This window comes from Gopherus flavomarginatus, chromosome 5 (assembly GCF_025201925.1).
Source record: "Gopherus flavomarginatus isolate rGopFla2 chromosome 5, rGopFla2.mat.asm, whole genome shotgun sequence".
NCBI lineage: Eukaryota > Metazoa > Chordata > Testudines > Testudinidae > Gopherus > Gopherus flavomarginatus.
The window spans coordinates 112750514-112765483 of record NC_066621.1 but is presented as its reverse complement, the minus strand read 5'-3'; the positions used below and the strand labels follow the sequence as shown (position 1 = coordinate 112765483).

Sequence of the window (14970 nt, the reverse complement as noted above, 5' to 3'; positions counted from 1 at the left end):
TAAAAACTGGATATTCTATTAATAAAAACTACCCACGGCTGCTACTGACTTCAGTATGGATAGCAAGTGCTCAGCACTTCGGAAAACCAGGCCTCTGTTACTTCAGATACCACAGCGCTAGGGTGACCAGACAGCAAATGTGAAAAATCGGGATGGGGATGGGGGTAATAGGTACCTATGTAAGCCAAAGCCCCAAATATTGGGACTGTCCCTATAAAATCAGGACATCTGGTCACCTTACACAGCGCTGAGCACAGTATATGAACCTGAACAGAACAGAAAGTTAAGATTACACATTTAAGTCCTCAAAAGTCAGGAAATGCCAGTTGAAGTTCCCCGAGCCACCTTAACTCTGCCTTTTGTGCATAGTATTATGATTCAGTCTTGAAATACTTGATCATATACTATTTGAAAATGAGTCAACAATGTGATGCTGCTGTGAAAAAGGTTGTATCATTCTGCAGTGTACTAAGTCCAGTGTTATATGCAAGACATTCTAGATCATTGTCCCACTCTACTTGGCACTGGTGTGGCCTCAGATGAAGTACTGTGTCCAATTCCAGGTACCATACTTTTGAAAAAAATGTTGGCAAATTGAAGAGAGTCCCGAAGGACAAAAATGATTAAAGGTTTAGAAAACTTGACCTATGAGGAAAGGTTAAACAAACTGGGCATGTCTAATCTTGAGAAAAGAAGACTTGGGGTGGAAGGAGCACCTGACCTGAAGAACAAAGAATGTAGGACAAATTTACAGGATGGGGGATGCTATCCTAGGAAGCAGTGGCTCTGAAAAAGATTTGGGGATTGTGATGCATTATCAGCTGAATGTGATTTCCCCTTGTGATGCTGTGGCCAAAACACCTAATGCAATCCTGGGACGCATAAAAAAAGGGGGATCTCAAGTAAAAACAGAAAGTTTATTTTACCTCTATATTTGGCACTGGTGCTGAAATACTCTGTTCAATTCTGGTGCCCAGTATTCAAGAAGGATGTTGCTAAACTGGAGAGGGTTTAAAGACAAGCCAAAGTAAAGGATTAGAAAACCCGCTTTATGGTGACAGTCTCAAGGATCTTAATCTATTCAGTTTAACAAAGAGAAGGCTAATGGTGACTTGCTTATAGTCAACAAGAGGAACAAATATTTAATAAGAAGCTTGTCAGTCCAGCACAGAAAGGCAGACTATGATTCAAAGTTAAAGTTAGCCAAATCCAGACTGGAACTCAGGCGTACATTCTTCCAGGGACAGTAAGCACCACTGTGCAGGAGTGCCGCCTATCTGCCCACGGAGGCCTGAACCTCGCCTCAGCGCTCCCTAGACCCTGCCCAACCCCCGCCGCGTGTGCCAGCCACGCCCCAGAGCCGTACCCCAGCGGCTCTCTCGGCGACCCTGCTGCTCTCTGCGGGAGCGGCGGGTCTGTCCCCCTCTGTGTAGCGTGAGACGGGGGCCGCACTAGCTCAGCAGCACCCCCGCCACCCGCTTTAGCTCCGCCCGGCCCCTCCCCTCGGCTCCGGGCTGCCTGGGGGGCTGGGCCTGTGCTTGCGGAGGGAGGGAGTGAGCGAGCGCTGGGAGCAGCCATGATGGTGGGTGTCTGGGCGCCGCTGGGAGTGGGGCGGAGGGGCGTGTGGTCGGGTCACTAACCTGTACGCTTTGTCTCCCCCCGGAGCAGGAAGGCTCGGACGACGGCCCAGATTTCCTCTCCGAAGAGGACAGAGGAGTAAGTGCACCTGTCCCGGGGGCTCCCGGGCCGCTGGCACATGGGACCGGGCCCTGCCGGCGCCTGGCACCCGGGGGGAAGGCGGTGGCTCTGTCCTGAGGGTCCCTGGGGTGGGGGGCGGTTCTGTTTTGCAGGATCCGGGCTCCTGTGGCTGGGTTGTGGGATCTGATCTGCGAGTTCCTGGGCCCCTCACACGGGGGTATGGGGTGGGGATATGGTGGCGGCGGCGTTTTTCTCTTGGGCTGCTGTGTGCATTTTACCTTAATCTTAGTTCCAGTGGTACAACCTGGTCATAACTCCTCTCCTCCATGACAGTCTGGGTGTCTATATGCCATTACAAACACTGATTTGTTTTGATGGTTTTTAAATGCTATTATGGTTTGGGATTGTTCTCTTGCTAGGATAGAAACAACACAGTTTAACAAGTATACTTTAGCCTGTTGTTTATTCCTCTCTTCCCTCTGTTCAAGTGTTGTTGTTGTTTTTTTTAATAGCTTTTTTTAAAAAGTAGCTTAATCCAGGTTCATTTGTATTTTAGGGAGATTCATATTTTGCATCTATATAGTTCTCAAATCTTTTCTTCTCTCCTACATATGCTTCTTAAATCTTCTGTTGCTTTGAGCAGGAGTGACAGATTTGATGGAGAGCACTGAATTCCATCTTTAATTATAGGCCGGGGCCTAGGTAATAAATTAACACTATCTTCCCTTTTCAGTCTACAGCAGACCTCCCACTGATAGCAATGGGAGGTTTGTGCTACAGTATGTGTGCAACTAGGACTTTTAGTAACCAAATTTTTGTTGTTTAATTATTTACTATTAGTTTGGTGCCTCCTTGTGTTCAGTATCAGCTGGAAAATATTCTAACCATTGGGCTTGCACCTATTTCTGCCCTTTGTTTCTCTTCCTCTTCCCTGTTTGGACCTTCTCTATACTAGAAAAATGTGCTAGTTTAACTATATTGATTGAAAAATGCAATGTAGATGCACTTAAACCTGTGTAACCATTTTTCATATTGTTTTGGCTTAAAGTCAGTCTCTTAGGAAGAATTGATCTTGACCAGCTAGATTAAAGGGGAAAAGTCATGCTTGGTTCTTCTTCGAGTGATTGCTCACATCCATTCCAGTTAGGTGTGCGCGCCGCGCGTGCACGTTCGTCGGAAACTTTTTACCCTAGCAACTCCAGTGGGCCGGCAGGTCGCCCCCTGGAGTGGCGCCGCCATGGCGCCCAATATATATCCCTGCCGGCCCACCCGCTCCTCAGTTCCTTCTTACCGCCGTGTCGGTCGTTGGAACTGTGGAGCGCGGCATAGCTGTCCTCCACGTCCCTAGCTCTCCTTGTTTTTCTATCGTTATCTCTATTGTAGTGTTAATTAGACTGTTAAGTAGATAGTAGTAGTTAAGTGTTAAGTAGTTGTAAATAGTTTTTTGCCGGGGGCTTAGCCCTTCCCGGCACCCGGCACCGGGCTCATGCCTGGTTCGCCGGGCTTCAAGCAGTGTGCGGCCTGCAAGAAGCCTATGCCCACGAGCGACCCCCACGACGCGTGCCTGAAGTGCCTGGGGGAATCGCATAGATCCGACAAGTGCCGCATCTGCAAGGCTTTTAAGCCAAGGACTAAGAAGGAGAGGGATCAAAGGCTCCGGACTCTCCTCATGGAGGCGGCACTTGACCCGGCGGCTTCGCAGGCCGTGATGTCGGCGCCGGCACCGGATCACACCGGCACCGAGAAGACTCCCCGGCACCGACCTTCTCCGGCACCGGGGACAGAGCCTAGGCCGTCGAAGTCCATTACTCCGGCCAGGCACACCCGAGTGGAGCGCCCGGCCTCAGCATCGGCCGCGGCGCCGCCGGCACCGTCGACTCCGGGCCCGGCGGGTCCGTCGAGTCCGGTGCCGCCAAGCTCCCCCATGACATCTGGGGTCGAGATAGTGGTGCCATCTACACCAGAGACCTTCGCCTCGGCACGGGACCTCATAGCCATGACCGAGCCCACTCAGCTACCACCCCCGGTACCTCCGGTGCGGGTTGTGTCCAGAGGCAAGCCTATGATGTCGGCACCGTCCCGGGACTCTCGCTCTCGCTCCAGGTCCCGACGTCAGGGTCGCTCCAGATCCCGCCGCCGCTCGCAGTCCCGGCACCGCTCCCCTCAGCGGTACCGGTCGCACTCGCGGCGCCGGTCGACACCGAGACGATCGCGGTCAGACTCCAGCCGTCGTTACCGGCACCGCGAGTCCAGGAGCCGATCCAGACGTTCGCCGCACCGGTCGACCTCCCGGCGCCGAGCTGGTGGCAGGTCCCGGTCCCGGTCGACCTCCCGGTACCGAACCGGTGGCAGGTCCCGATCCCGGCACCGAAGCGGCGCCCGGTACCGATCCAGATCCCGGCACCGTGGCAGAACTCAGTCCCGCTCCCGGCACCGTTACGACTCCCGGCACCGGTCCCCGGCACCGAGAAGATCGCCCGTGCCGGCCCGCGCGGACCCTTACCATCCAGGGTCCGCCCCGCCATGGCCCTCGAGGCAGCCGTCCGTGTCTTCGCTGGCGGACAGTGGGTACGCGCTGGGCACCGACCGGCAGGCGGCGCTGTTCAGCGAGCCTCCACAGCAGGGACGCAGCCCCACAGCAATGGGGTTTCTGGACACCCTGGGCGTATCATCAGGCCCAGGGCCCCCAACAGCTCCCTGCTAGGCCGGCGACTGCAGAGCGCAGGGCACCTGAGGCCTCGTTGTCTCGCCCCCCTCCCTCCCCGGATGGGGAGGAAGGATCCAAGCAACAGGACTCCACTTTGGCTCCTGAGGCAGAGGCGAGGGCCGAGGGAGACCCCCCTTTAGACACCCTCTTGCCGGGGGTCTCCTCATCTTCTTCCCCTGATGAAGCGGTGGCTGGGACCTCCTCCAACAGCCCCCCCCCGCTGGACCTCAGGGCGCACCAGGACCTCCTCCGGCGAGTAGCCCAAAACCTGAGTCTACAAGCCGAGGAGGTCTCGGAGGTAGAGGACCCTATTGTCACCATCCTCTCGGCAGACGCTCCCACCAGGGTCGCCCTGCCGTTCATACGGACCATCCAGGCCAATGCCAACACCATCTGGCAGTCTCCGGCCTCCATTCCTCCCACTGCGAAGGGCGTCGAGAGGAAGTACATGGCTCCTTCTAAGGGCTACGAGTACCTCCACGTACACCCGACTCCGTGTTCCCTGGTGGTCCAATCCGTCAATGATAAGGAGCGTCATGGTCAGGAGGCTCCAGCCCCCAAATCCAGGGAGGCTAGGCGGATGGATCTCCTCGGCCGTAAGGTGTACTCGGCGGGGGCGCTGCAACTCAGGGTCTCCAACCAACAGGCCCTGTTAAGTAGATACGCCTTTAACTCCTGGGTGGCAGCAGACAAATTCAAGGAGCTGTTGCCACAAGACGCTCGTCAGGAGTTTGCGGCCATCCTAGAGGAAGGCAAGAAGGTCGCACGCACGTCCTTGCAAGCCTCTCTGGACGCTGCGGATTCGGCTGCCCGTACCCTCGCGTCGGGTGTAACGATGCGTCGCCTCTCCTGGCTGCAGGTTTCCGGCCTTCCGCCGGAGCTCCAGCACACAATACAGGACCTTCCTTTTGAAGGCCAAGGGCTGTTCTCGGATAAGACAGACCCTAGACTCAAGAGTCTAAAGGACAACCGAGTCATCATGAGGTCACTGGGGATGCACACTCCAGTGACGCAGCGCAGACCCTTCCGGCCGCAGCAACAACAACAACAGCGCAGGCCGTATCTCCAGTTCCGCCAGCGGCAGGACCTTAACAGGCGCCGCGGCAGGAACGGAAGGCGCAGGCACTCGGGGAACCAAGGGGGCCAAAACCAAGGCTCCTCTAAGCCCCCGCCTGGTCCCAAGCCTTCATTTTGAAGGTGCGCCCGAGGGCGCAGTAACAGTTTCCCCATTGGATCCTTTCCCCCCGTTTTCCAACCGCCTTTCTTTTTTCCTCCCGGCGTGGTCCCTAATAACATCAGACCGCTGGGTCTTACGCACGGTGCAGTCGGGATACCGCCTGCAGTTTGTTTCATTTCCTCCTCCCCGCCCCCCTTCCTCGTCCCTCTTCAGGGACCCCTCTCACGAGCAATTCCTTCGGCAGGAGGTGCAGACGCTCCTCGGCAAAGGAGCTATAGAGGCGGTGCCGGAGAACGAGAAAGGCAAGGGGTTTTATTCCCGCTACTTTCTGATCCCCAAGGCCAAGGGAGGCCTCAGGCCCATCCTCGACCTGCAAGAGCTCAACAAGTACCTGGTGAAGTTGAAGTTCCGCATGGTTTCCTTGGGGACCATTATCCCATCCCTGGATCCGGGAGACTGGTACGCCGCCCTCGACATGCAGGACGCGTATTTCCACATTGCTATCTGGCCACCCCACAGACGTTTCCTTCGCTTCGTTGTGGGGTCTCTGCATTACCAATTTGCAGTCCTCCCATTTGGCTTGTCCACGGCCCCGAGAGTGTTTACGAAATGCATGGCAGTTGTTGTGGCGCAGCTTCGGCGCAGTCGTATCCACGTGTTCCCGTATCTGGACGATTGGTTGATTCGGGGCACGTCGGAACAACAAGTCTGCAGCCATGTCCGTGTGATCACCGACATGTTCGCCACTCTGGGCCTCTTGGTGAACACAGACAAGTCCACCCTGGCCCCCACACAAAGGGTGGAATTCATCGGGGCCGTCCTGGACGCCACTGTGGGCAGGGCCTTGCTGCCATTGCAGCGGTTCCAGGCCTTGTCGGCAATCGTGCAACGACTACAGACAGCCCCCCTGACGTCAGTGAGGACGTGTCTAACCCTGTTAGGCCACATGGCGGCCTGTACTTTCGTGACCAATTACGCTCGGCTCCGCATGAGGCCACTCCAGTTGTGGCTCATCAGTCATTACAGGCCGACAAGACAGCCACTAGATATGTTAATCACGATCCCCCAGAGGGTCTTAGATTCTCTCGGCTGGTGGCTGGACCAGTCAGTGTTGTGTGCGGGTCTCCCCTTCCACCCATCTCAGCCCTCGGTGTCCCTAACAACAGATGCCTCAGATCTCGGCTGGGGGGCCCACGCAGGGACCCTGAGGACGCAGGGCCTGTGGTCCCAGGAGGAGGTGGGGCTACACATCAACATGCGGGAGTTGAGAGCGGTCCGTCTTGCTTGTCAAACGTTCTGTCATCAGCTCCAGGGTCGTTGTGTCGCGGTGTTCACCGACAACACGACGACCATGTATTATATCAACAAGCAGGGCGGCACCAGATCCTCCTCCCTGTGCCACGAGGCGATACGACTCTGGGACTTTTGTGTAGCCCACTCCATTCACCTCATGGCTTCCTTCCTCCCCGGAGTACGGAACACGCTGGCGGATCGATTGAGCAGATCCTTCCTGTCACACGAGTGGTCCCTTCGCCCGGACGTCGCCCTCTCCATCTTCCGGAGGTGGGGTTATCCCCGGGTGGACCTCTTCGCGGCCAAGGGGAACAGGAAGTGCCAAGCGTTCTGCTCCTTTCAGGGCAGGGAACCCGGGTCGATAGCGGATGCCTTCCTCATCCAGTGGTCGACCCACCTGTACTATGCATTTCCCCCATTCCCGTTGGTCCACAGGGTCCTTCTGAAGGTGCGCAGGGACAGGGCTCACGTCATCATGGTAGCCCCGGCGTGGCCCAGACAGCACTGGTACCCCATGCTGCTGGACCTGACCATAGCCGACCCAGTTCCCCTGCCCCTTCATCCGGACCTGATTACCCAGGAGCACGGGACCCTCTGTCACCCGGACCTGCAGTCGCTGCACCTAGCGGCGTGGCTCCTGCGTGGCTGACTGGCTCTGAGCTGCGCTGTTCCACGCCGGTGAAGGAAGTGCTCTTGGGCAGCAGGAAGCCGTCCACAAGAGCGACATATTTGGCCAAATGGAAGCGATTCTCCTATTGGTGCGTGGAGAGAAATCTCCGCCCTATGGAAGTTTCAGTAGCCAGCATCTTAGACTACATTTGGTCCCTCAAAGGGCAAGGTCTGGCCATATCGTCGTTACGAGTCCACCTAGCGGCTATCTCCACCTTTCACCCGGGTGCGGATGGTCACTCTGTTTTTTCCCACCCGACGGTGTCTAGATTCCTTAAGGGGCTGGAACGTTTATACCCTAACGTCCGTCCCCCTGCTCCAACCTGGGATCTTAACCTGGTGTTGTCCCGACTCATGGGGCCCCCCTTTGAGCCGTTAGCTACTTGCTCCCTGCTTTACCTCTCTTGGAAGACGGCCTTTCTAGTAGCTATCACCTCAGCTAGACGGGTGTCGGAACTCCGGGCTCTTGTGGTAGACCCCCCATACACGGTCTTCCACAAGGACAAGGTGCAGCTGAGACCACACCCTGCTTTTCTCCCCAAGGTGGTCTCAGCTTTCCACGTCAACCAAGAGATATTTCTCCCGGTTTTTTTCCCGAAACCTCACTCCTCAGGCAGGGAGCAGCAGCTCCACTCGCTTGATGTCCGTAGGGCTCTCGCGTTTTACGTGGAGAGGACCAAGCCCTTCCGCAAATCCCCCCAGCTTTTTGTAGCAGTAGCGGACCGCATGAAAGGGCTTCCTATCTCCTCCCAGAGGCTATCCTCTTGGGTAACGTCCTGCATCAGGACCTGCTATGACTTGGCCCACGTCCCTACGGGCCGTGTGACTGCGCATTCTACCAGGGCGTAGGCGTCGTCGCTGGCTTTCCTCGCCCGTGTGCCCATCCAGGAGATCTGTCGGGCAGCGACCTGGTCATCGGTCCACACCTTTGCTTCCCACTACGCCCTGGTCCAGCAGTCTAGAGAGGATGCGGCCTTCGGATCTGCTGTGCTCCATGCCGCGACTTCTCACTCCGACCCCACCGCCTAGGTATGGCTTGGGATTCACCTAACTGGAATGGATGTGAGCAATCACTCGAAGAAGAAAAGACGGTTACTCACCTTTGTAACTGTTGTTCTTCGAGATGTGTTGCTCACATCCATTCCACACCCGCCCTCCTTCCCCACTGTCGGAGTCGCCGGCAAGAAGGAACTGAGGAGCGGGTGGGCCGGCAGGGATATATATTGGGCGCCATGGCGGCGCCACTCCAGGGGGCGACCTGCCGGCCCACTGGAGTTGCTAGGGTAAAAAGTTTCCGACGAACGTGCACGCGCGGCGCGCACACCTAACTGGAATGGATGTGAGCAACACATCTCGAAGAACAACAGTTACAAAGGTGAGTAACCGTCTTTTTGGGGTTATCTAGAATGTGATAGCTAATCTAGACAACCCCATAAAAATTAGGAACTTCTTAAAATGAAAGCCAAGATTCTGAAACTGCCATGTAGACCACAAAGGTACATCATGCACATCCATATATTTGACACATCTGGCATAAAGTTAAGTACAGTGGCTGGATTTTTAAAGGGCGACAGGTAATTTTGACCAATAACAGTGTGTAGGCATACATGTTAAGATTGAATTGGTTTTGGTCATGAAGCATAAAATGCAATTAAGATTTCAGGAAGGACTATTACTTTTGTGGACTTGCACTGTTTGGCAAGTGCATTATAGAGCCTTTGTTAGTATTCCTACTGAAAAATGCAGAGTAAATAGGGAGAGTGGGGAGAATGATCAGTGAGCACTTATAATGCCAGACACTGCAGAAGCAAGAGAGAGTGAATGTGTGTGGTATTTCTAGAACTAGATAGATTGCCCTTTTCTGAAGCATTAGACAATGGCCAAAGCTGCAGGTCTTTGTATATATATACCAATAGACAGAACTTGTTTGGAAAATCCTATATTTTCCCTTCCACTACTGCTACAAGCTCCTGTAGTAGTCAAACGTTCATAGAATCATAGAATATCAGGGTTGGGAGGGACCTCAGGAGGTCATCTAGTCCAACCCCCTGCTCAAAGCAGGACCAATCTCCAACTATTTTTTTTGCCCCAGACCCCAAAATGGCCCCCTCAAGGATTGAACTCACAACCTTGGGTTTAGCAGGCCAAGTAATAAGTTCATAGTACTGTCCCATTTAATGCCTTTATAAATGTGTTAGTCAAGGGTCTTGACTCAGCAGCTCTCCAAGTATACCTTTCAAAGTGGCCAGTAGGAGCCTCTTTTCTTTCTCTCCCTTTCACATCTTTCTCCTCCTTTCACACCAGATGTAAATAATGCTAACTAATTATTACAGAACAACATAATCACCATCCCCTCCCTTAACTTTTCATCTGATGTTACTTTCAGATCCTGTTTTTCATTGCCCATTTATTCTGAATCTAAATCTCCAGCATTAACTACCAGGCCTCTTTGCAGGTTCTTAGTAGTTGATCATAATATAAACATAAACGAAAGGAGCACAGGCAAGCTGTTCCGAAGGGCTTGTCGTCATATACAGCAGCAATGGGAGGGCTTCTCGCATTGATGTAGTTAATCTACCTCTCTGAGAGGCCATAGCTATGTTGATGGGAGCAGCTCTCCTATTGACATAACGCTGTCTACTTGGTGGGTTAGATTGGTATAACTACATTGCTCAGGGGTGTGGATTTTTCATACCCCTGAGTGACATAGTTATAGCGATATAGGTCTATAGTGTAGACCTGGCCTCAGATTCAGCTATTTGAGTCTTAAAAACCATAGCAGCCCTTTTTCTGTGGCAATAGTAAAAACAAGTGCTCTTTTGTAAGTTGGTATTTCCCTGGGCCATTTTTCTTTTAATCAGCTTCCTGTGTTTGCACAGGTCATCCCACACTCTGTAGTGAAGGACTATACACCAGCCTTTGATGAGGTTAATTGACTTCATCACTGTGTATCTCCACCTCCTTCTCTCTTTAGAGTTCAGACACTGTCATGTCAACAGTGCTCTTACATTTTTAACAATGGATGTATAGATGTTACTGTAAATGATGTGACATAATGAGACCTGGCATTCCGCAAGTAGTTTGACTCGACTGTGCCAGCTTCCTCACAATAGTGTTTGAAACCTGCTTCGCCCTTGAGAGAGAGCCCAAGATGTTACTTCACTTTTGACCCAACCTCTTCTGAGATCAGGTTCCTTCTCTCTGAGATACCCCAAGAGCAGTTACTCTTATTTTCAGCCTCCACAATGTATTCCAGTTACTTTAAATAAAAGCTGGGTTTTTTTGTGCTCAAAGTAGAGAAAATAGCTTTTATTTTGTGATTCTGTAACTGATTTTAGTTGCTTTACAAGAAGTTCTACTAGGTGGGCATAAAGTATGAATTGATATATAGAAACATTATGTACAGCTTGGCATAATTGCATGCCCACCCTAAAATCAGGCTGCCAGTGCTTTTCACAACCTGTTGGTTTAGACTTTCAGCATCTCTGTGAATGTCTGCAGTGTATCCCAGGTTTTTCTTTCTCCTTCCCCTCTCTATCAATAAGCCATTTGTTGATAGTAATTTTTTCTTTCAAGTAGTGATGTATGGAGTAGGGCAATTTCTTCACTACTGTGGCACGACAGCATTGTTTTTGAGTCAATACCCAAAAATACAAAGAATTTATTCTTGTTGCACAGTGGCTCACAAAGCTCCTTCAGCTTTCTGATTGTCTTTGATACCATTTATAGAATGCTTCATTACCTTTGCAAATGAAAATGGTCCTGTTGCCAGGCAAGCAACGTAGCATAACTTAACATATTGTTAAACTCTCCAAGGTTTATAGAGGAAGTGCATTTGTGTCTGTTGGGCAAGCCATCCATCACAACAGTGTTTTCTTACTTACTGTTTGCAATTGTTGTATTTTCTTTTGTCCTTAAAATAGTGGCTTGTGTTGAGAAAGTTACATTTGACATTAATGTAGTGGAAAAAATATAAAAGTAAAATTGCTTTGGTATTGCAAGCATTGTATAAAGCACTGTTGTACTGAACCTTAGAATTCTACACTGCACCCTTTTAAGTTTTGTGTGACTCTTTGGAAAGATGGTGAAAGAAAACAAAGCAAGTTAGTACAGATTGGCAAGGACACTGGCTTTTTTTTCTACCTTTGCCATAGGATGGGGTGTAGATCGCCTGCTAGGATCATCTGGGCATGTTTTGCCTAATCAATTCCCTGCTATTGCAGAGGCCTCAGAGATTGGTGGCACCTCACGGCGATTTAGATGGTCTAGTGAAGACCTGCTAAATTGATGGCAGAGCGCTCTCCGGTCGACCCTGGTACTCCAGCTCTCTGAGAAGAGTAAGGGAAGTCGACCGGAGAGTGTCTCCCATCGACACAGCGCAGTGAAGACACCGGGGTAAGACAAGCTAAGCTATGTCAACTGCAGCTATGTTATTCACATAGCTGAAGTAGCGTAATTTAGATTGATTTACCCCTGTAGAGAAGACAAGCCCTTTGTCTCTCTTGTTCTCTGCCTATAGCACACAACAGTTTAGTCTCCTGAGAACTAAATTTAGTTCAACTGAAGTCATTGAATTCAAAATATGAGTATCTAGGTGAAATTTAATGGCCTGTGATATGCAGGAGATCAGATTAAAATAGATAATCTGATGGTCCCTTCTGGCATTAAACTATACAAAACAGATTTTTCTTCATTCTGTCATCATGAAAGTCAGTTTACAGAAGTATTATGAATAATCCAAACTTGTCCTTTACCCACTGTACTACAAATTAACTATTAATGGCATTAAGGAGACTACCATAGAAAATTATACACTTGTTTTTACATGCTACAGAGTTGACAGTGACACAACATGAGATAGTATTTTCATAACCATTTTGAAATTTGGACTTTGCCACTTGACTTGCAGTCTTTATATATAGTTTTTCTTTATGAAAAAGCTGCTCTGTGGTTATAGTATGAAAGGATGTTTTGCTACAAAACCTGACACTTCAGCATAAATTCCAAAATAAACTAGCCAATTGTTTCATAGCCAAAAATGAATATCACAAATATAAAACTGCAAATAACTAAAAATTATCGAAGATGTAACTAGATAATGATGCGTGAGAAGGTTTCAAAGTAACCTTCATACTTTTAAAATGTTTGGGTGCCTGTTTTTGTTCTTTGCAATAATTAAGGAACTGAAACCGTGAATGAGAACTCTGATTCAGACCTCAGTGTGAATTTACAGCAGTAATAAATACTATTTAATCTAGTCTCCTGTGCTTTGCAAAATTGCATAAGGTGAGACTTACTTCTAAATAAATATAAGCGTCACTTATGTATAAATCTTTTTAATTTTGATAAGTTTCATGAGACCTATATCTCTAAAGGAAAAGGATACTAATACCCCAGTCCTCAAGTTACTCCAGCATATTCAAGCCATGTCCTGCACATGCAGGGACTAGAGGAGAGATTTTGTGTCAAATTACTTTATTCTATGAATGATCTACAGGGTGAATTAAGGACATAACTCTAGATTATCCAGTCCCATTGAAAAGGTATAGAGTGCTCATCTCAGAGTTCCCTTCATTTTCTCTTTAGTGGGACTGGGTTTCCAACCTCACACTGATGAAAAGGACTATAACCTGCCCCCCTCACGATCTCCGAGTCCAGGCTGCTAAAAGTCCTGCGTCGCAGCAGGGTACTTGGGCAGGCTGTCTGCCTGCCATGGCCCTATGCCACTCCCGGAAGTAGCCAGCTGCTGCTGGCACGTCACTGCACACCTCTGGAAGGGCTGCCTGTGGTATGCACCTCCTGGCCAGAGCCTGCACCTCACGTCCCATCCTGCATCCCAACCCCGTCCCAGGTCACAACCCCCTCGTGCACCCAAACTCCTTCCCAGAACTTGCACCCCCTCCTGCACCCCAATCCCCTGCACCAGCCCAGAGCCCCCTCCTGCACCAAACTCCCTCCCAGAGCCCACACCCTTCACCCTCTCCTGCACCCAACACTCTGCACCAGCCCAGAGCTCCCTCCTGCATCCAAACTGCCTCTCAGACCCCCCCCCCATTATAGCGTAGACATAGCAAACTTCATGGAGTGCCCCCCCCCGCAAAAATTATTGCCCACCCCGATTTAGATCATGCTTCTCCTTTGATCTCATTCTTACCTCTTTATTACTACCAGATGAGGAACAGCAGTGACTCCCTGAATTTTTTATTCCCCCAGAGTTCTGCGGTTGTGGGTGGGGGAGTATATAATCTAGAGGCAAGGCAGCAGCCATTGTTCACCCCCATCTTGTCTTCAGAGCCCACAGTCTTCTTTTTTTGGCACTGACAGAGAGACTTAGTTGGTGGAGGGAGTGCTGTTAGCCACAGAACTCAAGTTGAAGTCCCCCATCTAGTTCTTCTGGCTTTAGTTTTTCCCTAGACTGAGTGAAGCACCTGATCCACAGTTTCTGCCATGACTGTGAATTTTGTCTTTGTGGGTCCAGACTTAACTGTTGAAAAATTTGGCCTAAATTGAATCTTTAGATCCACTTCCTCATAGTAGATTGTGAGAATCTTCAGGCTGACTTATTGAAACCTCAAATTAGAGCCACTCTACATATGACCTACAGTAGAAATAAATACAATTTTGAGTTTATGCCCATTTTGCTTCTGTATAAAGGTCTGAAAGTGTATGGTTTCAAAATTCTCATCTTGTTTTACCTTACAAGTACACCTCTACCCCGATATAACACTGTCCTCGGGAGCCAAAAAGTCTTACCGTGTTATAGGCGAAACTATGTTATATCGAACTTGCTTTGATCCACCGGTGTATGCAGCTCTGCCCCCTTGGAGCACTGCTTTACCGCGTTATATCCAAATTCGTGTTATATTGGGTTGCGTTATATCTCAGGGTAGAGGTGTATCAGTAATGTAAAGTCTGGCCTTTCCTGGCAAGTTGGAGGTAATTTTTCTTAGCTTTCTCAGCCCATAACTAAAGGCCTGAGGTGTTTAGTTAAAAATAGATGTCAGAAACAAAAGGAGTTTTAATGCAGTCTGAATAAAAATATTATCCTGTCTATCAATGAGATAGTATTTGTAATAATCCTATCTAACACGTCTCTGGCCATCCATTTTCTCTAAGGTAGACAAGATGAGAGTTTCTAATTAAAAAAAAATTGAAAGAACTTTTTAAAAATAAATAATTCCTTTGAATACCATAAAGAAACAAAAGGCATAAACTGTCCCTCTCTCCCTCCCGAGGGCACGTTTTAAAGTTATCCATTCATATTACATGCTCTTTAGAGTTGTGTGTTTGTAAATAATAAAATAATATAAAAATTAGGAAAAAAATCCATCTGTTTAGAATTGAGAATATTTAAAATTTACAGTGTATTTTGCTTTTCTGAATGGTGAGCAAGTTAACAAACAATATACGAGAAATGCAAATACTA

The 14970-nt window shown here is 49.9% G+C and overlaps 1 protein-coding gene across 1 annotated transcript in view; it reads left to right on the top strand.

Moving 5' to 3' along the window:
* The first annotated feature begins 1486 nt into the window (after positions 1-1486).
* The window catches only part of SNX6 (sorting nexin 6), a 53455-nt gene continuing 39971 nt past the window's right edge, over positions 1487-14970 (top strand). Inside the window, exons 1-2 of the mRNA XM_050953936.1 lie at positions 1487-1582; positions 1669-1716. Coding sequence (XP_050809893.1) covers positions 1577-1582; positions 1669-1716 — 54 coding nt within the window. The 5' untranslated portion in view covers positions 1487-1576. The remainder of the gene's footprint in view (positions 1583-1668; positions 1717-14970) is intronic.